This window comes from Drosophila subpulchrella, chromosome X (genome assembly GCF_014743375.2).
Source record: "Drosophila subpulchrella strain 33 F10 #4 breed RU33 chromosome X, RU_Dsub_v1.1 Primary Assembly, whole genome shotgun sequence".
NCBI lineage: Eukaryota > Metazoa > Arthropoda > Insecta > Diptera > Drosophilidae > Drosophila > Drosophila subpulchrella.
The window spans coordinates 12925116-12949703 of NC_050613.1; the positions used below are offsets into that span (position 1 = coordinate 12925116).

At 41.2% G+C, this 24588-nt stretch overlaps 6 protein-coding genes across 6 annotated transcripts in view; 2 read left to right on the forward strand and 4 right to left on the reverse strand.

Moving 5' to 3' along the window:
* The first annotated feature begins 257 nt into the window (after positions 1-257).
* LOC119558394 (rabphilin-3A) lies at positions 258-11146 on the forward strand. Its single transcript, XM_037871921.1, has 5 exons — positions 258-489; positions 5817-6280; positions 7920-8788; positions 9762-9976; positions 10039-11146. Exons 1-5 carry the CDS (start codon positions 413-415, stop codon positions 10340-10342), a joined length of 1929 nt encoding a protein of 642 aa, XP_037727849.1. The 5' UTR covers positions 258-412; the 3' UTR covers positions 10343-11146.
* A 411-nt stretch (positions 11147-11557) lies between these two features.
* On the reverse strand, positions 11558-15501 carry LOC119558395 (inosine-5'-monophosphate dehydrogenase). The gene is made up of 6 exons (XM_037871922.1): positions 15428-15501; positions 14931-15235; positions 14691-14841; positions 13848-14499; positions 12351-12891; positions 11558-12288 (listed from the first exon to the last, which is right to left on the reverse strand). The coding sequence occupies exons 2-6, from the start codon at positions 15080-15082 to the stop codon at positions 12183-12185; spliced, it is 1602 nt and encodes a 533-aa protein (XP_037727850.1). The 5' UTR covers positions 15083-15235; positions 15428-15501; the 3' UTR covers positions 11558-12182.
* A 1478-nt stretch (positions 15502-16979) lies between these two features.
* On the reverse strand, positions 16980-17719 carry LOC119556799 (histone acetyltransferase p300-like). Its single transcript, XM_037869237.1, has 2 exons — positions 17549-17719; positions 16980-17484 (listed from the first exon to the last, which is right to left on the reverse strand). Exons 1-2 carry the CDS (start codon positions 17595-17597, stop codon positions 17066-17068), a joined length of 468 nt encoding a protein of 155 aa, XP_037725165.1. The 5' UTR covers positions 17598-17719; the 3' UTR covers positions 16980-17065.
* Positions 17720-18648: 929 nt separating this feature from the next.
* LOC119556809 (histone acetyltransferase p300-like) lies at positions 18649-19412 on the reverse strand. The gene is made up of 2 exons (XM_037869262.1): positions 19264-19412; positions 18649-19197 (listed from the first exon to the last, which is right to left on the reverse strand). Exons 1-2 carry the CDS (start codon positions 19274-19276, stop codon positions 18854-18856), a joined length of 357 nt encoding a protein of 118 aa, XP_037725190.1. The 5' UTR covers positions 19277-19412; the 3' UTR covers positions 18649-18853.
* A 455-nt stretch (positions 19413-19867) lies between these two features.
* On the reverse strand, positions 19868-20569 carry LOC119557525 (histone acetyltransferase p300-like). The gene is made up of 2 exons (XM_037870298.1): positions 20399-20569; positions 19868-20334 (listed from the first exon to the last, which is right to left on the reverse strand). The coding sequence occupies exons 1-2, from the start codon at positions 20409-20411 to the stop codon at positions 19943-19945; spliced, it is 405 nt and encodes a 134-aa protein (XP_037726226.1). The 5' UTR covers positions 20412-20569; the 3' UTR covers positions 19868-19942.
* Positions 20570-21545: 976 nt separating this feature from the next.
* LOC119555938 (midnolin homolog) overlaps positions 21546-24588 on the forward strand; it is a 39075-nt gene continuing 36032 nt past the window's right edge. Inside the window, exon 1 of the mRNA XM_037867644.1 lies at positions 21546-22747. Coding sequence (XP_037723572.1) covers positions 22380-22747 — 368 coding nt within the window. The 5' untranslated portion in view covers positions 21546-22379. The remainder of the gene's footprint in view (positions 22748-24588) is intronic.

The following is a 24588-nucleotide window of genomic DNA, read 5'->3' on the forward strand; positions in this document are numbered from 1 at the left end:
TGCTTAAGAATTAGTGTTAAACTTAAAATATATATGCATACATACACCTCTTAAATTTAAAATAGATGCTTACTTGTTCTAAAAAGGATTATTTTCTATCATCGTATCACTTATCCTAACCTCCATGTCCATATATCCCACAGACTTCTGTCCTTTCGATACACCCCGACTTCGAAAGTGCCACCCCTGGCGGCTGCGATAACGGTTAAAGGCCGACTCCATTTGGCCATTCGCCTTTCCTTCGACCGCGTTGCGTTGCGTCAGTCGCACACCAGCTGCCCGCGCACTCGGACGTGTTTTCGCATCCGTTCTTGGGCCCCATCTCGTACCGCCCAATAGGCCAAAGAATAACAAATACGAAAGAGGCCAGCGGACTGGAGCTTAATATACGTATATAATGTGACTGGACACGATGGACTTCCAGAATCGCAACAACACGGCCAACAAGTTCGTCTGCCCGAGCGACAGGCAACTCGCCCTGCGTGCCAAGTAAGTACGGTGTATTTGCAATTGCATTTCGCATTTTGCATGCATAAAGTGTGCAAAGTGTATAAGAGAAACATAGTGCGTACAGTGTAGACGGCACATTATCCTCGAAATGGCATTGAAATGCAACAATTGGCTTTCGTTTTGAGTGCGTCACAGCAGCTGCAATGATAAGAGTGCTTTCTCTTTTTTTTTTCTTCTATTTTTTGCGGTGCGTTTCTATGTGAGTCCTTATAACAAACAAGAACAACAACCAGCAACAATGTGACAAAAGCTTTGGCCATAATTTAATTAACTTTGACTGTGTGTGCGTGTGGTTGCGGCTGATTAGCCGAAAGCCTAATCAAATCAAATACATGTGCGCACTCACACAGAGAAGGCACATATATACATATATAGGGATATATCATATGAAGTACGATATGGAGTGTCCCTGAGCTGTCAAGTATAGAGCTCCAGAGTGTGGGTACTCAAGGAGAACCGCGTGTTACCACGTTTGCGCGCCAACTCTCTAATCATAATTGTTGCATGCTGACAGATTAATTAAATTTTAATAACGCACCATTTTTTACGACAATTTCGCCAGCCAGCCAGAGGTTTTTATGGCCCCTCGCTGAGCCTTTCATTTATTTATTGCACTTGATGGGAGGGCTTAAGTAAAAGAAATAAAAAAAAGAAGAGAAAAAAAGGCGCGGGGACCGTTTACATGATTTGCGATTCAACCGAATACCATCCTCCATTCCTCAAAACGAAATGGAACCATTTGCCCGGTTCCCAACGAGTAGTATATCTATATATCCCACCATATATCCCCAACATATGCTCCGCATAGCATACTGTTTGGGGCCAACCAACTCAACTCGACTCAATTCGACTCAAATCAATCCCAGCTGACTGTGGATGCGACTTGGGCGCATTAAAAATACAAAAAAAAAGTCGCACACAGACACGCACAGTGGGGTGTTTTTGTGGTGGTTTTGGGGCGGTTCTGGGTGGTAGGGGGCGGTGAAGGCTGGCAGGTTTCAAGTGTGCAATTTACACTTCCGTTCGCCCGCTACATTGTAAGCACTCACGCTCTTGCACACAGACAGCCAAGTTAGGGTGGACCTGGTTTAACCACAACTTCATTAGCATTACGCTACTAGAAATTATTTTTTTTAGGTTTGCATAAAAATAAGCTTAAAGTGGAGTCTTTAAAAAGAATATTGATAGTTTTTCAACTGTTTGAATAATGTGCTTTTAACAGAGTCACCTGATAATTCTGATCAGGCTAAAGTTTTCATTGAATTAAGCCGAAACTTTTTATAAGGGTATATTTTTCATTGCATTACAATAAAATGAATAAATTTCTTATAACAGAGTCATCTGTTGATTCTGATAAGACTATGTTTTCTCTTATACCTACATATTACAAAGGTCGGTTTAATATTAATGAGTTGCAGTTCTTAGTTTTATAGTACAATTTTAATTTAATTTCTACAAAAATGTTAAATAAAATACCTGTAGTTTCCTGCGTATAAGTGATATTCTAAAAAAAAATATGGAAATGTTAAAGAGAAGTGTTAAAGCTTTACTCATTGATGCACTTTGTTTATAACAAAATTTAAATATTACATTATTTTCCTATACTGAAACAATGAATGCATAGGAGCAACACTGCGTATAAGTAATATTGCACCAACTCTTTGGGGGTGCTATTTTGAGTTCGCTAAACTGAACCAATTATCTTGCATTAAACCAAGGCCCACCCTAACACACAGCAGCATAGAAACAAAGAGCTTTCTGTGCGTTCGCCAGCGAGTGAGGGGTTACACAGGGAGGCCAGGGTGGACCTGTAGTGCCAGTGCCAAAGGTTTGGGGTGGCTGAGCACTGAACACTAAGCGCTGCGCTCGTGGCATTGGCTCCGTACTTGAAATTCAAATTACAGCTCAAGGGAGTCAAAGTCCCACATCCACACCCACATCCACATCCACATCCACTTCCACATCCCAGTCCACGTTCACATCCACATGGGATGGGGACATCCACATCCACATCCACGTACACCTCTGCTTCCACATCCACTGAAACTCAGGGAAGTGAATGAAGCTAAAAGGCAAGTGGAGAATTAACGCGAAACTCAAATCGCGGCCACATGCCAGACGCTCCTCCAGTGCGTTGGGTTCGGGATGCTTAACTATGCAAATGAGACGATCTTTGCCGGGCCACCAAATCTGACGGCAAGCACTTTGACTTTCACTAAATTCAGTTCAGGCCGCAAAGTCAGACAGGCGACATTTATTTGGAAATCATCTTTAAGAAGGGAGCATAGAGTTAATAAAAAAGGACCTAAGACTCATATATATCGAAATACATAACGGCAGGACAATTTCAAGAAAAAGGCTATCCTAATAAAGCTTCGTGTATTGCATTCAAATCGAAAGCAAACTCAGGTCCGAACACAAAGCTCGCTTTTCCCTTTCAGAAAGGAAATCGAGCTTCATGGTACATTTCATTTTTTGCTTTGCTCTTTTTTCTTTCTCTAGATTAATTTCACTTTTGAACTGAAGGAGCCCAAGTACAATTGTGAATCGAGGTAAATTCAGGTTTCTTATTGTTAAGGCCAGACTTTTATGTTTGCTCTTGTAAGAGAACTTTTCAATTAGCCATATTGAGCAAAGTTTTGGGACCTATTCAAGTTGGGGTACTTGATAAAGTTGTTATAAAGTGTTTACTATTCTTGGTATAGAAATCTACCTAATGAAATATATATTTTCTATAAATAGGCACAAAAAATATTAAAAAAGAGTATCTCTCTGTTTATGTAAATATTTTTATTTTAGTCAATATTCCAAAAAAATTGCATGCTTATCAATACCCCAAAAAAAAGCCATTTCACGGTGAATTTATTCTTTAATAGCGAGTTCACTGCTTATTCTTTGATAGATTAAATTTCATGAAAGTCAAGTTAAGGCCATGAATTGACTTCGTCATTCAGTCAACTGTAAGTAAAGTTATTTTCGCTCATTGTCTTTTGGCAAAGATAATGCCTAAATTTGCGGTTAGGTTCATGGTCATGGCTGAAACAATCAGATTTTTGGCAACAATAAACTCCGGCCTAACCATCAATTTTGGCGCTGGCGCTCAACTCAAGCCGCAGGACAGGACTTTATCCCTGTTCCTGTCCCCAGGACAGGGGTTAAATGTCACTCAAGTGCCTCGATCGGGGCAAAACTTTGAGTGCCTGGAGTGCTATTTATTTGCTTATTCGGGAAAAAACCTCGTTGCCACAGAGGCAAATGTTGATAGAGCACTAACCGAATTTGTAATTTAATTATTATGTTAAGGAACCTGCAAGGGCATTTAGGCCAACGCCCACCCTCCCAAAAAACACACACACAGACCGTGGAGCCAACTCGCATGGCCACACAATCAGATATATGTATATGAATACAAGGGAAGTCAATAAACCCCACGTGAAGGCAACACGCACCCACTTGTTTTCAAAAAAAAAACGAAGCTTAGGCATAACATGGCCAAGCGGAACAATCAGAAGCAATGCAAATAAGCCAGTTGCCTTAAAAACTTGGTTTTCATACAAACTCAAAAGCCACAGAATTTACTAGGGCTTTGAAGTCACTTGTAAAGGTGTCTAAAAGTATGCAACAGTATATTTTTAGCCCGGAAGTCCTATGAATTCATACCGTAAGGCGACGTTCTTTATTTACTGCATACTTTTAGACACCTTTAGTCACAAATGTGGTATAGTTTTCATAATTTATTTGTAGACATTGCGATATAAAATGCAAAAATAAATGTTATACCCATATTTAATTTAATTTTAATTTAAAAAGATTATATTAATATGCATGCTTTAGACTCTTTCAAACCGAATTCGGTCTCCTTCGTTTTATGAGTAATGGGTGAAATGAACCGAGCACTTGGGACCCAACAGCATGAACGAGTTAATTAACTTTGAACCCAACATTTTTGGCCAAGTGGCTGGGCAACATGGAAACCGCATTAGGCGACCCACAACTAACGATGCTCATTAGGCAGCCACTCATCCCCAGCCCACCCACTTTTGCACCTTTTACACATTTGCGTAGAAGCCGCCGCATTTATAATTTTCCGCCTTGCCGGGTTAACCACAAACAGAAAGTTAAGATCGATTTATAATGATAATCCGCATACATTTTAAATAGCAAACGATTAAGTTTACTTGCCTTGGTCAATTGTTAACTTAGCAGTACAAAAATGTTATACATATCCCTGGTTTTTTGAAGGCATTTTAAAAAGGTGTCATAAAGTATGCTTTAAAAAATTGTAATTTAGTGTTATGCCCTAGAGACCGCCTGATTTTAAATGCTTGGTGTCAAGCTAAAGACTTCCTTCACTTGCATTATGCCAACCAAAACACTTTTTTTAGGGCGTATAAAGATATTCAGTTATTAATCAAAAATACTCGTATTATTTGCGGTTTTTCCAGATAAGATTTTAGTCAAAAAAACGTTTTATTTCAGAGGGGTTTCAATGCTAGTTTAGCCAAATCATGAGCAGCTTGCTACGATCCCTATCACTTTAAGACCAATTTTCGTATTTTTACATTATTACATCATGTTTTCTTCGATAATTGGCAGAAATGAAAATTTTCAGGTTTGAATGCCAATAGATTGGAAATTAAGCAACGAGCTCAACGAGGTATGACATCCCTCATTCTGACTTATATTTTTGTTATGGCAGCCAAAAAACGGAATTTTTAGGTCGAAAAAATGCCCTCAGATTTTCGTCAAAAATACGAGATTCAGATTTTTGTCAAAAATGCGAAATTTTTTTTCGGTTTTTCCATCGTAGTTTAGCCAAATCAAGGCGTACAGCAAAAAGACCGACTTTTTTGAGCAGCTTGCTAAATATGCTAACGATCCCCATCACTTCAAGGAAAATTTATTTTTTGCCGATTTTCGCATTTTTTGTAATCTATTTTTGCGAAAAATGGCAAAAATAAAAAATTTCCAGGTTAGAATGCCAATAGATTGGAAATTAAGCAACGAGCTCAACGAGGTATGACATTCCTCATTCTGAATCCAGCGAACACCTTTTTGACCCTCATTTTCGTTATGCCGAATAAAACATTTTGCTTTAGATTTAAGTCAAAAATGTTTTTTTAAAGGTTTTCCAATCGTAGTTTGGTCAAATCAATGCCTCTAAGGATTTTCGGACCGTAAATATAGCATAATTAGCATTATTTATAATAATGTAGCATACTTTTAGAAGCCTTTTGAAGAGGTTTCAAATTGCCAGAGATCACTTGAACCATACTTCAATTTCTTTCCATTACTCTTCTGCGCAGATTAAAAGCCGGCTGGAGCAGCTCAAAGACCAGTGAACCTCTGCGCCCGGAGGAGCAGGAGGCCATCATCTCGGTGATCCGGCGCAACGAGGAGATCGAGGTGGCCGAGCGGCAGCGGGTGGGACGACTGGTGGAGCGGGTCGAGAAGATCAAGCAGCATGCCGTGGAGCGGGGGCCCAACTGCTGCCGCCTCTGCGGCGACACCTTCGGCATCCTGCGGCCGCACCGCATCCTGTGCGAGGACTGCCGCCAGTCGGTGTGCGCCAAGTGCAGCGTGGACATCAACATCCGGTACCACACCAGCGAGCGTTCCCGCGAGATCTGGCTGTGCCGCATCTGCTCCGAGACCCGCGAGATGTGGAAGAAGTCGGGCGCCTGGTTCTTCAAGGGGCTGCCCAAGTACGATATGCCGCGCAGCGCCAGTGCCACGCCCATTCCCACCCCAGGACCCGGATCCATGGCAGGTGGGTGGCATTATTTTCGGGGGTAGTGGGGGTTTTCAAGAGCGTTGTGAATGGAAGCTATAGATAGCAGGCTAGGACGTGCCAGGAATCTAAACCCTTTGCCCTCATTCCTTAAACTAAGGCTCGAGAGACATTGCGGTATACAAGTTATGCAAGTTATAACATTAGTGTGCCAAATAAGAACGTTTTATTTATCTTTATTCTAAAGCATACATTATCTTTAAAGATTATTTTGTGTGGTACCTACACACATTGTACAAATAATATATCTCAGTTAACTTGGGTAGGGAAAACATCGTTTTTTACAATATTTAATTTTATTGGTGTCTAAAATCATGCACTAAAATAAAGATAGTTGTCTCTGATTGAATTTATTGTACTTCAGAGCTTAAAATATATGCTTGCCAGCCTTGAGCCACATAAAATTATATTTTAAAGTGATTTTAAAGCCCTTGTTATTTTTATGCCACTCCAGTATGTTTATTTTACTTACTTTTTTGGTGCCCAGTGGTCAAGGTCGCATATTTTATTGGATACATAAACACAGGAGCTTTAAAGGCCGCAAAAAATTTTAATCCCTCGCAAAGCACCAGAGACAAAATCGAATTTAATAAAGCCCAACCTTTTTGAAGGCAACACAAAAAACGAAACGCGATTTTAGCAGCAACAAGTATACTACACTCTTAAATACACATTTTTTATACAATCAATTTTTAATATGACAACTTATCGTTTATTAACTTGAGCATAGGGTTGTCTTTTTAACTATCTAGTAATTAGAAACTAATTAAGCTTTCAGTATTTGAAATATTTTTTGTAAATCAGTGTGTTAAATTGATTTTTTTGGTGATATGCTGAATGTTAGAAGCCCACGGAACCCACAAATGCTTTTTAGAAAACAGCTAAACAATTGTTTTCGAATTTCGTTTCAGGAACATCATGAAATGTTTCCATTTCAATAGTTCAATTCCAAATTAATCGTTATAGACGCTTCTTTATGGTAGCCATAATCAGAGCTTCAACTGGATGGGTTAAAATCAAAAGTCAATAAGTGTAGTTCGTTCAGAGTCATATAACAATTCCAACTATAAAATCGGTTCGACAAAAATGACAATGAAATTAATCAAGGCACAAGAATTCTTCTCGAATTCTTCTGATGTTTCTCCCATTCCAGCTTAAAACTCATCAGTCGTCGATAAATCTATAATCTTTTATTCAGAGCAACACCACTAAAATACCTTCGACTTATCAACGACTATCGCTATTATCATCGTCCGCCCATCGCTATAATCGGGGTTCTATCTAGTTTGTCGCTTATCGAAAAGATCGCAGTCTGTGAATCGGTATCTGATAGCCCAGAGTCTGGTCAGTAAGGCGGTTTTCCTAACCTCAAAGTATGATGATCAGTTTTAGGTGCATTTCGATTGCTATCGATACCGATACAGCGCAGTCTTAATCGGAAATCGTGACCGTACGACTATCGCTATTATCGCACGAAACCGAGAATCGGAATTGCACCTGTTGTAAAGGTATTGCTTCTTTCCAAATTCGATTGAGAGCACATGTTATCGGAAAAATCGACAACCTATCGATGATTGAGGTCTATCGCTAATCGATGTATTTGTCTCTGTCATCGCAGGAGACACGCGGGCCGTTCAAAGCTGCCATGCGACGCCGACGCGTCCAGCGCGGGTGAAGAAGCTCACGATCCGGGTGAACGACAGCAGCTCCAGCAGTAGCGGTCACTCGGAGCCGGAGGACGAGTTGGACGCCGGTGGCGTGGTGGGCCTAGTGGGCGGTGGAGGCGTGGCCAAGGGCGTATCCTCCGCCGGCCGATTGCAGCGGGAGGATAGCTTCCGTCTGAGGGCCTATGGATCCATACGCAGTTTCATCGATGGCGGCGAACGGAAGTTGTCCAACTCCTTCTTCTTCGGCCGCCAGCAGAGTCAAAGGCCATCGGAGTGTCCGGATTACGACAGCGTCAGCATGTCCAAGCTGAGGCGTGAGAGCAGTTTCCTGCGTCGCGGCTCCGTCAGCTCCTCCTGGTCGATCAGCGATAGCTCTGGCTCCGGATCCAACAACTCGGGCAACTCCCAGTCGCAATCGCAATCGCAGTCGCAGTACCAGCAGCATCATCAGCAACAGCAGCTGCACTGTCGGGATCCGTTGCTCGGTTGGCTGGAGATTGCCATTAGCTATCGGGAGGCCTTCCACAGCCTCGACTGCACCATGGTGCGGGCAAGGGATCTGCCGGCCATGGATGCCGCCGGACTGACGGATCCGTACTGCAAGCTCAACATCATCACGCCGGAGGCGCACACCAAGTACACGCGATGGCAGCGCACCAAGACGGTGCACAAGACCCGGAATCCGGAGTTCAACGAAACGCTGCAGTTCGTCGGCGTGGAGCCCGAGGAGCTGGGCAACTCGCTGCTCTATGTGGCCCTTTTCGACGATGACAAGTACGGCCACGATTTCCTCGGCGCAGCCAAGGTCTGCCTTTCCACGGTGAGTTTGGGGTGGTACACCAGAAAAAATAGGCTATGCCTCTACAATTTTAAAAATAACTTTTAAAGGTGTCTGAAAGTATGCTATAAAAATGTAAGCTACATCTTTCCTACTCTATGTTCCCTCCTTTTTGCTGCATACTTTTGAACACCTTGTTAACCGATTTCAGAACCATACCCAATTTTTCTTTCTTCTCCTTAAGGTCTCTAAAAGTATGCTATGAAAAATAAAACTCCTTCTTTCCGACTTTATGTAGCGAACTAGATACTTTAAGACACCTTGTTAGACTGATTTCTTGCTGTGCAGAACTTCGCAACCGTTAGGATGCGTAATTGCTTTTAAGGCCCTCCGGATATCCTGCTACCAACTGAATTTATGCACAAACGTTGTGGCACAAAGGGATTCGGTTAATGTTGTAAAGCTACATCCTTTTTGCAGTCGGGTACTTTGCGCTGACTTTTAGCTTATTTCGGTTTTAACAACCAAGTTGTAATTGGATTTAAAAGTATTTAAACTAGCAACGGAAGGCCGAAAGTCTGTTATGGACAAAGTGTGCTATAAAAGGCTTGGTTTAAAAGGTTTTTTACTGTCATAAGTTGATAGTAATACTTTGTTTTTATATTTCAGTTAAATTTTATTTTGTTTTATTGGGTATTGGGATAACACTACGTTTGAAAACAGCTTTGAAGACGTCTAAAACTATGCAGTGAACAAATGATCTTCGACTTTCAGAATGCATCCATTTATTTGCGGATTCTAGAAATATTGTTGCATACTTTTAGACACATTTCCAGGTGATGTCAATAAAAACAGCCTTCAATATGACAAAAAGTATAAAGTGAGCAAAAGAACATCGACCTGTCTGTTTAAAAAAATGTTTGCATACTTTTAGACACCTTTTAGGTAAATTCTGTGATTTTCTCGAATATCAAATAATTGATAACAAAATATTATCCATTTGATTCGTTTTCAGGTGCACAGCACTTCGCAATACCGGATTTCGGTGCCCCTGGGCGTGGAGGACCAGTACAGCAACGCGGCGGAGATGGCCCAGAATTGGCCCAACGGCAAGATGCTGCTCTCACTGTGCTACAACACGAAGCGAAGGGCGCTGGTGGTGAACGTGAAGCAGTGCATCAACCTGATGGCCATGGACAACAACGGCAGCTCCGATCCCTTTGTCAAGATGTGAGTACCAGGATGCGCAACGTAACCATCTCTGAATTATACCGATTACCCCATTTGGATAGCCAACTCAAGCCGGATGCGCACAAGAACAAGAAGCACAAGACCAGCGTCAAGTGGCGCACGCTCAATCCAATCTTCAACGAGGAGTTCTACTTCGAGGCCAGTCCCCATGACCTAAACAAGGAGATGCTCATCCTGACCGTCTGGGACAAGGACCTCGGCAAGAGCAACGACTTCCTCGGCAGCCTGCAACTGGGCGCCCAGAGCAAGGGCGACCGCCTGCAGCAGTGGCTCGACTGCATCCGATTGCCAGACCACTTTCACGAAAAGTGGCATTGCCTCGCCCCCGATAATCCCGCCCACTGAGAGGACCCACCCATCCAATCCCCAACTCGATCCACCCCAATCCAGTTGATTCGATCTTATCTGAACCGATATGGATGTTTTCCTGTAAGACACATTTTTACGAACTGATTTCTCAGCCAAGTTTCGAGTCGTAATCACACAACTATAACGTTTACAAAATATATTTCGAATTTGGATTTTTATGGAATACATTTTGTATCAGTTTATTTCAATTGAAATATAACTAGAAAACCATATCTAAGATTTTAAGTAAACAACCTTTCGTAGTTTTCTTCAAAGCAGTGCTAGAACTTTTCAATCCATATTTTGTGCTTTGAACATCTAACACTTTAAGCATTTTGAAAATTCCAGTGGCGTTAGTATTGTTTTTATTTTAATAACAGATAACAGATAATAACAGAATAACAGATAGCATCGATTGTATTTTTAATATGTCAGAAAAAAGGACATAACTAAGCCGAGAAATCAGGTCGCGAAAATAAGGCTTTAGCTCCAAATATACACACATATATATTAGCATATACATACATATATATTATATACATATATTTTTGATAAGCCTGAGTGGGTGTGAGTAAGCGAGAACAAGCTAAAGAGCGAGACAGCGCTAGGAATGTTGTGTGTTTGAGTGACTGCTTTCCAAAATCTCGTACTTAACCTCAATTTTTCTATGTCTATACTTTGGCTCCTAACGACATTTTTTACACTGTATATAGCTTATTTAAGTGTCCTTATCAAGGGTTAACCAACATCAAAATCTTTTCGATTCATTGCTAAATTTAATCTATATTCAAACGTATACTTATGTACTTCAATATATCGAAATATATAAATCTATATTCTCAAAAAATAACAAATGCTTTTTTATTGTAAAAGGGTTATGTAGTTTTGTAAAGTATCCCAAATATGAAAAGCATCAGATAAACATCTTAAAAGTGCCGACAAAAAAATTCCAAAACCTTTCTGGGTTTTCAGATTTAGATTTCCAGAAAATCCTTTTTATCGCTCCCAAAATGCTTTTTGCCTGCCTGACTTTTTAAAAACTAAAACAAGCAATAAACAGAAATCCATTGTATATGCCACAGAACCTAAAACACACTACATTATTAATAAGTATAGTGATAAGACCCAAATCCCTTCCAGAAGGTGCTGATAAGGTTTGACCCCCACAAAGCCGGAACAGTAATACAAAATTGCTTCGCAATACTTTTTCCATTTAGTTTCTGTTCACATTTAATAAGTTTGGCAGAGTTTTAAAACTTGAAGCTAGCTTCATCATAATAGTAAACATCCAACACTATACAAATAGAGGATTAACATCTATGTACATATAGCGTGCCAAATAAGTAAGCGGCCAACAAACGCGTTGCACTTGATTTAGATAAAGATATATATATAGCAAATATATGAAGATTACGTAGTTTCTATACAGATCAAGTAACCTGTAAACACTTAATAATAGGATTTTCTGCCAACCAGACAGATGGATAGGGTATACACATGTATGCGGGCGATTCGAGGTAACCTCCAGCGCCACCAAAAAAGGGAATCTATTTTGGAATCGTAATCGTTAACGTCGGCGATTCCAACGAGACTTAACCTAACACTGGTAAAACTTCAGGGGGGGGGGGGGGGGATGTTAAGGTTGCGCTGTCCGAGCGTTTGTTGCTGTCCAATACTCTCACTTGCGATCGAATCGGCGGGTGTAGTCGAGCAGATTGGCTGCTCCAGATCGGTGGCGATGCTGTTGCTGCTGCTGGTGTTGCTGCTGCTGCTGGTGATGAAGGACAGAGGCAGCCACTCCTCCAGTGCCCATTTCCGCCGCAGCCGTGGTCGTATGTTAGAAGAGGCGCTTCTCATAACTGAAGAGGCCGTGGACATTGCCCTCCAGCTGAGCGGAATGGGTGCGCTTCATGAAGCGCAGTTGGCCGTTGTAGATCATATCCCTGGTGAAAGATGAAATAGAGGTCAGAAATAGTCAGAAATAGGTAAAATTCCATCACTATACCTCAACTTATTCACAGAATTGGCACCGATATCCTGACAACTGTGCTGCAGACCGCACTCCAGATAGGGCAAATAGCGCAGCACACTGCCCTTGTCCACGATGCTTCCGCTGACGCCCTGTGCCACCTTCATTTTGTCCATCTCGTTGTGATAGTATCGCGACATGGCTGCGCCCTTGGCATCGCCACGCTCCATGGCCTCCAGGGAGCCCATGCCGCGGTACTTCTTGAGGCGCACTCCATCCGAGAAGAAGTACTCGCCGGGTGCCTCCGATGTGCCGGCGAGCAGGGAGCCCATCATCACAGCGCTGGCTCCCAGGGCAATTGCCTTCACAATGTGTCCAATCGACTGGATGCCTCCGTCCGCGATCACGGGCACTCCGAACTGGCGGGCGTACGTGGACACCTGGTAGACAGCCGTGGCCTGGGGACATCCGCAGGCCATCACCTCCTGGGTGATGCAGATGGAGCCGGAGCCCATGCCCACACGCAGTCCGTCGACGCCGGCCTCGATGAGATTTTTGGCCTGGGCACGGGTTACCACTGGTAAACGAAAGGATATCAGTTAGTTGTGAAGTCCTAAATTTCATAAGTAAATATTTTTCTAAAATGCATTCAAGCTAATCCAATTTTGGAGCATATTTGATATTAAATATTATCTTGGTACGCCCAATAGCCATCTCGTGATATTAAAGATAACAATATGGTTGAACCCAATTCATTATTGGTACAATATTATGTACCTGATCGCGACGTAATTAGTCATAGCGGTAGATAATGGAAATATAATTGCTCTCAAAACCCAATTAAACCACTTTATCAAAAAGCTTTGCGTTCTTTTTATTTGCTGATTCTAAAAATTTGGAATATCTATATTTTACCCCAAGTTCTTTTTATGCGCCATTTAAATTTAATTTAAATGACAAACTAAAAAAAATACAATGTTGTAATGTTGCATTCAAGAAAAATGAAACATTCTGATGTTGATTTCAAGTATCTGACTTAGGGATAGCATTATAATTATGTTTAATGTTCTGTCTTAAAAATCCTAAAATTTCATTATGTTTTTAGACTGAGGTATTCTTTTTTTTACTTTTTATATATTTTCTTTCATTCTATAAACTCTTCAGGCTTTTGACCCCCAAATAGTTTTATTTATGGGAAATTGTTCATTTAAGTTTAAACGTAGCTAAATTAATTTTCTCGTAAAAGATATTAATATAAAGCTGAATTTTTCAGAAAGTATGCAACATTTTTTTAACAAATAATAAAATACATGGATCTTATAAGAAAGTGTTGGTTCTTTTTGTGAAAAAAATAATAGAAGTAAAAGTCTCTAAATGTGATGCCTATTTTCGACTTAAAGTATTTGAGGAAAATAAATTCTTTCTTTTAATATTTGTATGTACTTTTTAAAAAGACTAAGCTAGCTTTTGAAACAACATTTTCAATATTATTATAACATAAGAAAGAAGTGGAAAGACTGGCCGTGAACTCACCATTGCCGCCGATGACCTGGAGCTCCGGATAGGTCTCCTTCATGTACTTGATCATCTCCACCTGGTAGACGGAGTTGCCCTGCGAGGAGTCGAGCACGATTACGTCCACGCCATTGGCCACCAGCAGGGCCAGTCGCGCCTTGTCCTCCGACCTCGTGCCGATGGCGGCGCCGACGAGGAGCTGCTTATTGGAATCCTTGGAGGCGTTCGGATAGGAGCGAGCCTTCTTCAAATCCGTACGGGCAATCATGGCCACCAGTTCGCCGGCCTGATTGATAATCGGCAGCTTGCCCTTCTTGCTCTTCTCTAGGATGGCGTTCGCCGTGGGCAGATTGATGCCATTGGGGGCGGTCACCAGTTCGGTGGTCATGATGTCGGCCAACAGGATCTCCGGCTGATTCTCACGGAAGTCGATGTCCCGCGACGTTACCATGCCCAGCAGCTTGCCGCCCAGTTTGCCATTCTCGGTGACCGGATAGCCGGTGAATCCGTTCTTCCGCCTCGCCTCCAACACATCCCCCACCGTATTCGTGGGCGACATCACCGAGGGGTCGCGCATGAAGCCGTGCTTGTACTTCTTAACCTTGTGCACCTCCAACGCCTGGTATTCCGGCGTGCAGTTGTGATGGATGATCCCAATGCCACCACACAGCTGCGCGCGGGATTCGAATGCGTGATAGTGAGTAATGCAATTTTTTGGATAGAGACATTGGCGGTTAGAGAGGCGCATAAGAGTGTTGAGTTACAACCACAGGCTAGCACAGCTCAGGCGAACCCGCCAGCGGTTCTGGGCCATAATTGGGTATATACATCTAATACAGATCTTTACAATCCGATACTTACCGCCATGGCGATGGCCATCTCCGATTCGGTTACCGTGTCCATGGGCGAACTAACCAGAGGAGCCCTCAGTGTCAACGACTTGGTCAGCGGCGAACTGAGATCAACCTCCTCGGCGGTGAAGTCTATGTAGCCGGGTAATATGAGAAAGTCGCTGTGGGGGTGTTGGGAAGGGGGATTTCGGAAGGGTTAATATGGTTTACTGGTAATGGTAATGCCATGAGTTTTCGGGATACCACTCACTTGTAGGTGAGACCATCACCGTTCTCGAACAGTTCCCGACAGCTAAGGCCATCCTGCAGCTGCTCGTCCACCGTGGAGGTGGTGGTGGAGGTGGAGTCCTTCCTACCAGCCGATGATTCCACAAAGCCATTCACCTTTGTCTTGCCCTCCATTCTCCGCGTGCGTTCAACCCAAAGCAGTCAAAAACAAGCCAGATAGAGATAAAGAACGCCGGTTTTGGATGGTCGCTGGGTCGCTTCGGTCTCCTGTTTGCTGTTCTTTGCGGGACACTAAGCCTTCGCTATAAAGATTCGATTCCTCGGGAGCTTTTGAGACGCAATTAGGGGCACCGATATACACACAAGCACACAGGCAGAAAGATAGAACAAGAGAGGTGGAGAGGTGGAGAGCAGGGCGGAGGAAGACAATTGAAATTGGGGGGGAAAAAAGGTTAATTGCAGCGTTTGGAACTCGATGGGAATGCCGAGTGGCAGCGAGCACATGGTGCCACCTCTTACCAGTCCACTGGAGTCCAAGCGCCGCGTGCTCGCGAATCGAGTGAGGTACGTCAAGTGGTATGACCGCGGGCGGAGCCCTTAAATATACCCCGCCGCCGCGGGAAACCAGCTAAAAATGCCCAAAGTTCTGCCGCCCGCCCTAATTGCTCTTCTCAAGAGCAGCCACACTAAGGCGCGCTGGCTATCGGTTTCGAAATTAAAGGATCTTAAAATGCAGAACACTTAGGAAAGTAAAAGTCCTGACCATTCGAAATCAAATGATTTAATAAAATATAGACTAGTTTTGGAAAAAAACAAACCTATCTATTCGACAACGTAATTAGAGGATACAATACAATAACCAATCTATTTATTCGATTACGAAATCAAGGGTCCGAAAAACATAGAATAGTTTTGGAAAATAACAAGCCTATATATTCGATTACGAAATCAAAGGATCCAACACTTTAGGAGAGATTGGAAAAATAAACCTATCTATTCGATTACGAAATTGAAAAGTTTATAGAAAGTTTATAGAAAAGTTTATAAAACAACTAATTTATCTATTCGATTACGAATTTAAGGGTCCGAAAATTTTAGAAAAGTTTTGAAAAATAACAAGCCTATCTATTCGATAACGAAATTAGAGGATCCAACACTATAAAAGTGTTCAAAAAAATAACTAACCTATCTATTTAATAACGAAATTAAAGAATCCAACACTATAGAATAGTTCAAAAAATAACCAATCTATCTATTCGATTACAAAATTGAGGGTCCGAAAAACATAGAATAGTTTTGGAAAATAACAAGCTTTTCTATTCGATTACGCAATCAAAGAATCCAACACTATAGAAGAGTTTAGCAAAATTAAACCTATATACTCGATTACGAAATTAAAGGACCCAAAAATATGAAATAGTAAAAAAAATCTAATGATTTACTAAACCAAGGTACTTTTTTTATTCCTTTAGTTTGTACACACTTTCCCTGTATTTGGAAATTAAAACAATCATTTTATAAATTTAAAAAAAATCGTCTTCTTTAGAGGTTTTTAATCGTACAAAGCTAAAAGATCGACTGTATTGAGCAGCTTGCAAACCTATACTAACAATCCGCCTCACTTAAAAAAAATATATTTTCTGACCAATTTTTGCATTTTTAACGTTTTTTCCAGGTTTTAATTCCATTTAATTGGGAACTAAATTACGCGCCCAACGAGGTATGTTGATGTGTTATTTTAAAAAATCATTCACTTAGAAAAGTGTTACCAAAAAAACAAGAAAACCAGTGAACTCCAAATTGGGGTAAATATGCAAGCCACACTATGCTTTTATTTTGAGTTCTTTTTTTCTATATCATTGATTAAAATAATTTTTTTGATTTTAAGTACATACAATACAGTACGAAATAACCCAAAATTAATATGCATTTTTTGTCTATAACTTTTAAAACTATATGGCCAAGCCAACAACAATCGAGAAATAAAATTACAGCTATAAATAAAACTTAATTATTATATGGTCCCTGTTTCTTAGCAACTTGATATTCTCACAGTTTCTTATACTATCTATTGGAATCTTGTTAACATAATGATTTTTATTCGATATTCTGTTTTCTCTTTGGTAATTTACAGAAAATGATTTGATCAGGTTGATTTTAAATATTTTCAGTTTCCGGAAGCGGGATGCTCCTTGGAAAAATGGAGCAAATCCTGCAGTCGTGGTCTCTGCAGATCTTGTAGTGCATGAGGATCTGCCGCGAGGAGGCACAATGCTTGGTGGGGCAGTCCCTGCCCCGACGACAGGGGATGGCGTGGGCCAGCACTGCCTTCATGTCCCGGCAAAAGTTGACGAGGCACTCCGGCTGGCGGCACCTGTGGGCATGGAGGAGCAGCGCCAGTTGCCGCTGGATCTGCCGCTTCTTGACGTCGTCCACAAAGCGACGGGCGCCACCGGCTTGTCCGCCAGGCAGCGCCGGTACATCGCCAGCGGTGCCCTCGCTGATGGCGACTTCCTCCTGGGCACCGGTGCCAGCACCACCACCCTGACCTTGATCCCGGACCCCGGAAGACGCACCTGCGAGCGGAAGGAAACGATACCATTTAGGGAAACCCCATCACCACTGGCAAGCAGAACTCACCATCCTCTGGGCCACCAGCTCCACCATCGACTTCCACGACGAATCTCATTGTAGAGTGTGTTGATATGAGGTCTTTACAAATAAAAAATGAGATTCGTCTTGGGCCAAATAAAGCTGAGATTGTATTCCAACATCAACATTAAATCAAATGATTCACGTTCTTCAGTAAGACCGTATTTGGTACTGAGAAATCGACGTATCTAGTGGTGGGCTGCGTTCGATAACTGTGGCGCCATCAATCGTAGAGCTCGCTCACGGCTATGCGTAATTTGAAAACGCTTTCAAAAATAATAAAAAAAAAATTGTAGGTTTGAATGCCATCGGATTGGAAATGCATCTACGAGATCAACGATGTATGATGTGCCTGTCAAATCACTGATATTTTAGGGCGGAAAAGAAGAAATTACATTTTGCTCTATTTACTCCAATGCTTTTATTTCAGGAGCTTTTTAAATCGTAATTTAGCCAAATCAAGGCGAACAGCTGATATACTGACTGTTTTAAGCAGCCTACTTCCTATGCTAACGGTCCCCATCACTTTAAAGACAATTTATTTAAGTGTCCAGGTTTGAATGCCAATGGATGGAAAATTAAACAAGCTCAACGAGGTATGACACTTGTCAATCGAACCGATATTTGCATTTTGTCATCCAAAACACGGGTTTTCAATCGTAGTTTAGCCAAATCAAGGCGTACAGCTAAAAGACCAATTGTTTTGGCCAGCTGCTATTTAAGCTTACGATTCCCATCACTCTAAACAAAATTATATATTACCAATATCCAATTTTTAATGTTTTTCTTTTGCAAAACTTAGCAAAAATTGTTCAATATTAGGTTTATATGCCAAGGAAAGAGAGATTTAAAAAAACAGTTTTTTATAATGATCAATAATGACCGTTCGGGGTTTCGGAACGTCATTGCGTGGTACTATATTCCCTTATCGGATGACATTGAATGCGTCGTGCCAGCTTAAGCAGGGACCGAAAATAATGATTGCGTCAGACATAGACTCATCCAAGCTAGAAAAATCAGTGCTCTCCAAAGATATTTTATATTCTCCCAATTTCTTAAGCCATTGTTTTTGTATTTTTAATATTGGGTTCTGGTTGATAAAAATAATGATTTTTATTGGATTCTCTGGTTTATTTCTTAGGCAATTTACAAATGATATTATTTGGTTCTATTTTAAATAGTTTTTGCGATGCCTTCCGGTTAGTGTGTCAAACGTTACGATCGGACCATCATAGGAGATTTTCATTTCTTCGTGTGTACGTATGTATAGTCACTGCGTGCACAGTGATATTTTCAGTTTCGCTGTCGAACAAAGGAGCAAAAAAAGCAGTCACTGTTTTTGCAGGTCTTGTAATGCAACAGGATATGCCGTGATGAAGCACAATAAGTCACAGGGCACTCACTGCCTTTACGACAAGTGGCCATGTGGGCCAGCACTGTTTTGATCGTCCTGCAATGGTTGACACGACACTGCCTCTTGCGTTTGCACTTGTGAGCATGGAGGAGCAGCGCCAGTTGTTGCTGGATTAGTCGCTTTCGGCCTTCGTCTGCATGGCCAGCGGCGCCTCCATCGCGGATAACTCCCTCCTGGGGACTGTGGCCACCACCCTGGTCCTGAGCCACTCCAGAGGACGGGCCTGCAAGCGGAAGGATCGCAATTCCTTTTAGGGGGAAACCCATCACCATAAGTCGGGGGAACTCACCATCCGCTTCCATGATGAATCTCTTTGTGGAATGTGTTAGTACTTGATCTTTAAAAAAACAAAATTCGTCTTTGTATAAAATGAAAAGAAAATATTGCAAGATTAAATGAAATGAAATCAAATGAAATGTTCTTTAGTAAGACCGTATTCGGTACTGAGAAAACGACGAATATAGTGGTGGGCCGCTTTCGATATTTATGGCGCCATAAATTTTAACAAAATTTCGAATTTAATAATTGTTTAAAAATAAAATTACCAAATTTGAATGCTGTTGGATTGAAAATTAAACTACAAGTTCAACGAGGTACGACATTCCTCATTCTAGCCTTTATTTACGTTTTGCCAGTCAAGACACTGGGGATTCCGATTTTCTATCCCAAACATATTCTCTTTTGTAGTTCAGCACAATTAAGCAAAATTCCCTTATCAACAATTTTTTGTCTTTTTCATGTTTGTGTTATTTGCAAATTCCATTAATGGATAATGGATAATGTGTCATTCAAATCGGGCAAAAGAGGTTTTTTTGCAATGCGCAATCATGAAATTTCGGGGTTTCGGAACAACCATTTTTTTAATTCTTTATTTTCATTAATATCCGGTTTTAAACGATAAAAGCAATGACTTTTAATGGATATTCTAGTTTATATCTTTGGTAATTAACGAATGATTCGATTTGCTTTTAATTTAAGTATTTAGTTACGGGAATGACAATAGCCCGTCGTTGGTTTATGGAGCAAATAATGCAGACACGGTCTCTGCAGTTCCTGTAGTGCAACAGGGTCGTCCGGTAACAGAAACAACGATCCCAGGGGCAGTCCAAGGCTCGTGAACAAGTGGTCATGTGGCCCAGCACCGTTTTAATCAACCAGCAATCTCGGATGGGGCAGTCCTCTTGGCGGCACCAGTGGCCATGGATGAGCAACAACAGTTGTCTTCGGACCTGCAGTTTCCGGTCTTCATCCACATTAAGATGGGCGCCACCGTATTGTCCGCCAGGCACTGCCGGCACAACAGATCCCTCCTGGGGACTGTTGCCACCACTCTGATCCTGATCCACTCCAGAGGAGGGGCCTGCAAGCGGGAGGATCGCGATTCCTTATAGGGAAACCCATCGCCATAAGTCGGGGAAACTCACCATCCGCTTCCATGATGTGTTTATATTAGGTCCTCAAAATACAACGAAAGTTCGGTAAAAAAGTTTGTAAAAAATTAAATTAGGATACAATTTGTAAGATCTAATGAAAATACATAGATGATTCAGTAATGTTAGTCTGAGAGATAGATGTATCTTGTGATGCGCGGCACTCGATATCTATGGCGCCATTAATCGAGAACAGTTCGCCCAGGTCTAAGGCGAACTATCGATAGTTCGTGCACCAGTGGGGCTGTGCTGCGAAAATCCCAATTAACCGAGCGAACATGCCTTGCGGGCATATTTAGTGTGTTTCCCGGGGCCGTGGAGTTGAGCTGGAAAACTATCGATAGTGGCCCCATTCGATGTTTTGGGAGACACAAATTCGATGCCATCGATAGTTTCCTTTTTTGTACAGCTCTTTTAAATTATTTAAATTATTAGCCATTTTGAATTTTTCTTTCGTATTTTATGTTTTGTTTATCATATTTAATGATGAAATAAATGATTAAAAGGAGATCAAAGGAATCAAAGATTAAAAAGGAATCAATCTTCAATGAAGACACCGCCAAATCTTCAACGAAGAAATTTGATGTGTTTGTTGAATATACATACATTGTCTATAAAAAAGAAATGATTTTACCTTTTCTTTTTGAATTCACTATATAATTTTTTGGTGGCTCAGGAAGCTAAATATTCGATTCCTCGATAGTGCCATCGATAGTTTTTTTTTCTCGATCCTCGCAAGTCGATTAGATGCTCTTTGGCGGTTGGCGCCAAACTCAAATTAATTTAAGCCTTTTATTGTGTGTAATGTTTTTAGCTAAAAAGGGTTAAATATCAAGCTAAATGTAAGCTGGAAGGATGAGAGCATTGCATTTCCAGCTAATACGAGATGGTTTTTCTACCCACGAAATCGTTTTTTTTTTTTTTAGTATTTTTGTGTTTGAACGTAAGCAAACGTAAGTGGGAGTAAAAAAGCGAGATAGAAGACTTCTGCTCTTGCTCTCCGAAAAGAGGGAGCGTGAGCGAGAGAGCTTCAATATCGATGGAAAACATCGATGTCACCGATGCTTTGAAAACATCGATGTATGTCATCGATGTTTCGCCACCTCTAGCCGTGGAGTGGATTTTTTTCGAGCCCCGCAAGTCGTTTAGATGCTCTTTGGCGGTTGGCGCCGCTTGACTTGCCAGTGTGTGACTCTCCAGGCCGAGTGTGTGTGTGTGTGTGCGTAGTGGTTGTTGCAGAAACACCAACTGACAGAAAGTCAAAAGCAAAAAAGCAAGAGACGCGCGGTGAGCAGCAGCAGCGAAACTGAACTGAGGTGAACAAACATAAATACGAAAAAAATAAAAATCAAATACAAAATAAAACACCGGGACTCAATAGCTAAAATAAAATAGCTCAATAGCCAAGCGAATACGGGTTTTTTTTTCCTTCTTCCTCTTCCTCTTGCACATACATGCGTACCTGGGCAGAGATTCAGAGATTTACCGCCTCCCCCGCCACCACCTACACATCGACATTGTTGTTGTTGCTGTCGTTCCGCCGTCGCTCTCACGTAATCCGCCCCCGGCCCCCGCACCGCCCCACAAACTAGATAGACCGAAAATCGATTAGCGGCCTCTCTTCTTCTTCGTCATCATCATCATCATCTTCGGCGTTCGTTACGTTACGGTTACCGTTACGTCGCCCGCGCGTGTGCTGGTGTGCGTGTGTGTGTGTGTGTGTGCAAGGTGTGGTGTGTATAGAAAATCGATTGGCAATTTGAACCGAACCGAGCTGAGCTGAGCTACTATCGTCGCCGCAGTCGCCGCGAGTGTGCCGTTACGCGATTTACAAGAGATATTGCTTTTATTTTTTTGCCTGTGAAGTCCTCTTAAGAGAGTGTGATAGCGAAACAGAGAGAGAGAGAGAGAGAGAGAGAGCGAAAGAAGAGCTCTTCTAAAACCTCTTAAAAAAAAGAAAAGAAAAACACCGGACATGGATAAATCAGCGGCCACGAACTCGGCCACTGCCGATGGCCAAAACGAGGCAGCAGCAGCAGCTGGGTGTGGCAGCAGCAACAATAGCAGCAGCAGCGGTAGCAATACCACCACCACCACCACAAACAACAACAACGGCGACTTGCAGCGTTTGGCAACAACATCATCATCATCAGCAACAACAACAACAACAACAAGTGCCGTGGTGGCATCCCCAATGACGATCAACCTGAACATCAGCACCACCACCGGCGGCAACTTCGGCGTCAGCGTCGAGCCGTTCATCAGCGTGGAGAGCCTGAAGAAGATCATCGCCAAGAAGCTGAAGGTGGCCAAGGATCGCATCTGTCTGCTGCACCGCGAGAAGTAAGTAGAGATATAAGGGTTCCCTGTAGGATGGTATACTCTTCGAGTGTTCTAACATTTCATAAGTTTATATAGGGAGATGAGAGTACAATTGGGTTCATTGTAGGATTGTATATTATTCCAATTTTTTATAAATATCTTATAAGGTTATATTGGGACAGGGTTCCTTTGTGGATAGTACTTTTCTCATTTTCTAACATTTTATAGGGTCAGAGGGTTACTAGTTAGAACCTACAAAATTACTCCCAGAAAAGTTTGTAGAACATGGGGTTTCTTATAGGATGGTATACATATTTCCAAATTTCAACTCACAAAGTAACTCCGCGAGAAGCAATTAGAATACAAAATGGTGTTCCTTGTAAGGTGGTATATTCAATATATATATACAAAATTAGTACAATTGGGTTCCTAGTAGGATGGTATATTTTTCAAATTTAATACCGGTTAACGGGGTTAAAGGCACAAGTTACAATCTAAAAAATTACTATGCGAAAAGTGAGTACAATAGGAAACTCCTCATAGGATGATATATTATTTCAACTTTCTACAGTTCAGACGGTTACAACTTGCAAATAAATCCTCTCAATAGTAGAATTAGTTTTTCTAAGCTTCCAAAATCCCTTAAATTATACCAGCGTCTGTTAAAAACATCACTATAGTGAAAACAACATTTTTTTATATTCTCTAAAATAAAATCTTTGAGCTATTTTGAATTACCAACGTTACAGCACATTTGTAAAAAATCAAATAAATTTCATCGAGTTAGGAATCCCAATTTTATAAATGGTTTGAAAGAAGGCATCATTTTCAGTATAATTTCTTTGATACCTGGTTTCCAATTCTTTGAAATCGTATTTAAATTTTAGACAACAGAAAGGGTTTTTGCAGAAACTAAATCATAAAATACTAAAATTTACTATCTTCAAGGAAGTGTGATCCTTCCATTATGCTCCCAATAGGAATAGGTTTACATACTTGACTATACCCCCTGGTATTGCAAGCCACTATATTTGCACTCCAATGTGCAAAACTCACCCCTGAAAAGGTGATAGTGGTGTTTCGGTTTCGACAAGTGTGTCACTTGCATGTTGCCATGAATTTCTTACGATTGTGCCGATGAGGTAATATCTACCCAGAATGAACCACTGATAATGCAAATGATAATGTTTGGAAATAGCATTTTATCTTGCCGGTTTGGTTGAAAGTTAAGTGTTTTTTTTTTTTTTTTGTAATTCCACCTTTATGAATAACCGCTACTTCTACGAATTTTCTAAACAGATGTGTGCAAAGCTATAAACATTCTACTTTTCCTTTAGTTTATTTAAAAAATCGAATCCTATAAAAAATCTACTAAAATTAGGAAAGTTAAAGGTGAAAATAGTTGTTTTAAATTTACGTTATTTAATAGAAATATTTTTTAGGTCTTTATGGAATTTTTTTTTTCAAGCAATGAATTAAAGTAACAATATTATAGCAAGGGTATTGAAATTTCTGCAGCTTTTTCTGACTTGAAACCCTCTGTTTTTAGAGCTTTGTTTAGTTAAATGCTTTTGATTATCGTTTCTGTTATCTTTTTTCCGCCGCCCCGCCCCCTCCGCTGCGCCCCTTTCTAACCCCTTTGTTGAGCTTTGTTGGGGATGGAGGTGTGTGTGTATGTGTGTGTGTGTATGTATGTTCTTTTTAGTCGCTAAGTTGCCATTGTTTAGTTGATTTGCCTGCTGTACTCGTTACTACTATGATTATTATTGATATAACCTCCAAAAATAATGGCATGTTTGAAGGGTTAAGCACAAAGTGCTCGAATGTATTGGTAGTTGATCTAAACACACACACACACACAC

What these genes read in the sequence shown, in the direction of transcription:
- LOC119558394 (XM_037871921.1), top strand. Translation starts at nt 413, where the DNA reads ATGGACTTCCAGAATCGCAACAACACGGCCAACAAGTTCGTCTGCCCG. An exon ending in CAACTCGCCCTGCGTGCCAA is followed by an intron (nt 490 to 5,816) that starts GTAAGTACGGTG and finishes TCTTCTGCGCAG; the next exon opens with ATTAAAAGCCGGCTGGAGCA. An exon ending in CCAAGGTCTGCCTTTCCACG is followed by an intron (nt 8,789 to 9,761) that starts GTGAGTTTGGGG and finishes ATTCGTTTTCAG; the next exon opens with GTGCACAGCACTTCGCAATA.
- LOC119558395 (XM_037871922.1), bottom strand. Translation starts at nt 15,082, where the DNA reads ATGGAGGGCAAGACAAAGGTGAATGGCTTTGTGGAATCATCGGCTGGT. An exon ending in GGTGATGGTCTCACCTACAA is followed by an intron (nt 14,842 to 14,930) that starts GTGAGTGGTATC and finishes ACACCCCCACAG; the next exon opens with CGACTTTCTCATATTACCCG. An exon ending in CCAGGTCATCGGCGGCAATG is followed by an intron (nt 12,892 to 13,847) that starts GTGAGTTCACGG and finishes TTCGTTTACCAG; the next exon opens with TGGTAACCCGTGCCCAGGCC.
- LOC119556799 (XM_037869237.1), bottom strand. Translation starts at nt 17,597, where the DNA reads ATGAGATTCGTCGTGGAAGTCGATGGTGGAGCTGGTGGCCCAGAGGAT. An exon ending in AGCTGGTGGCCCAGAGGATG is followed by an intron (nt 17,485 to 17,548) that starts GTGAGTTCTGCT and finishes TTCCGCTCGCAG; the next exon opens with GTGCGTCTTCCGGGGTCCGG.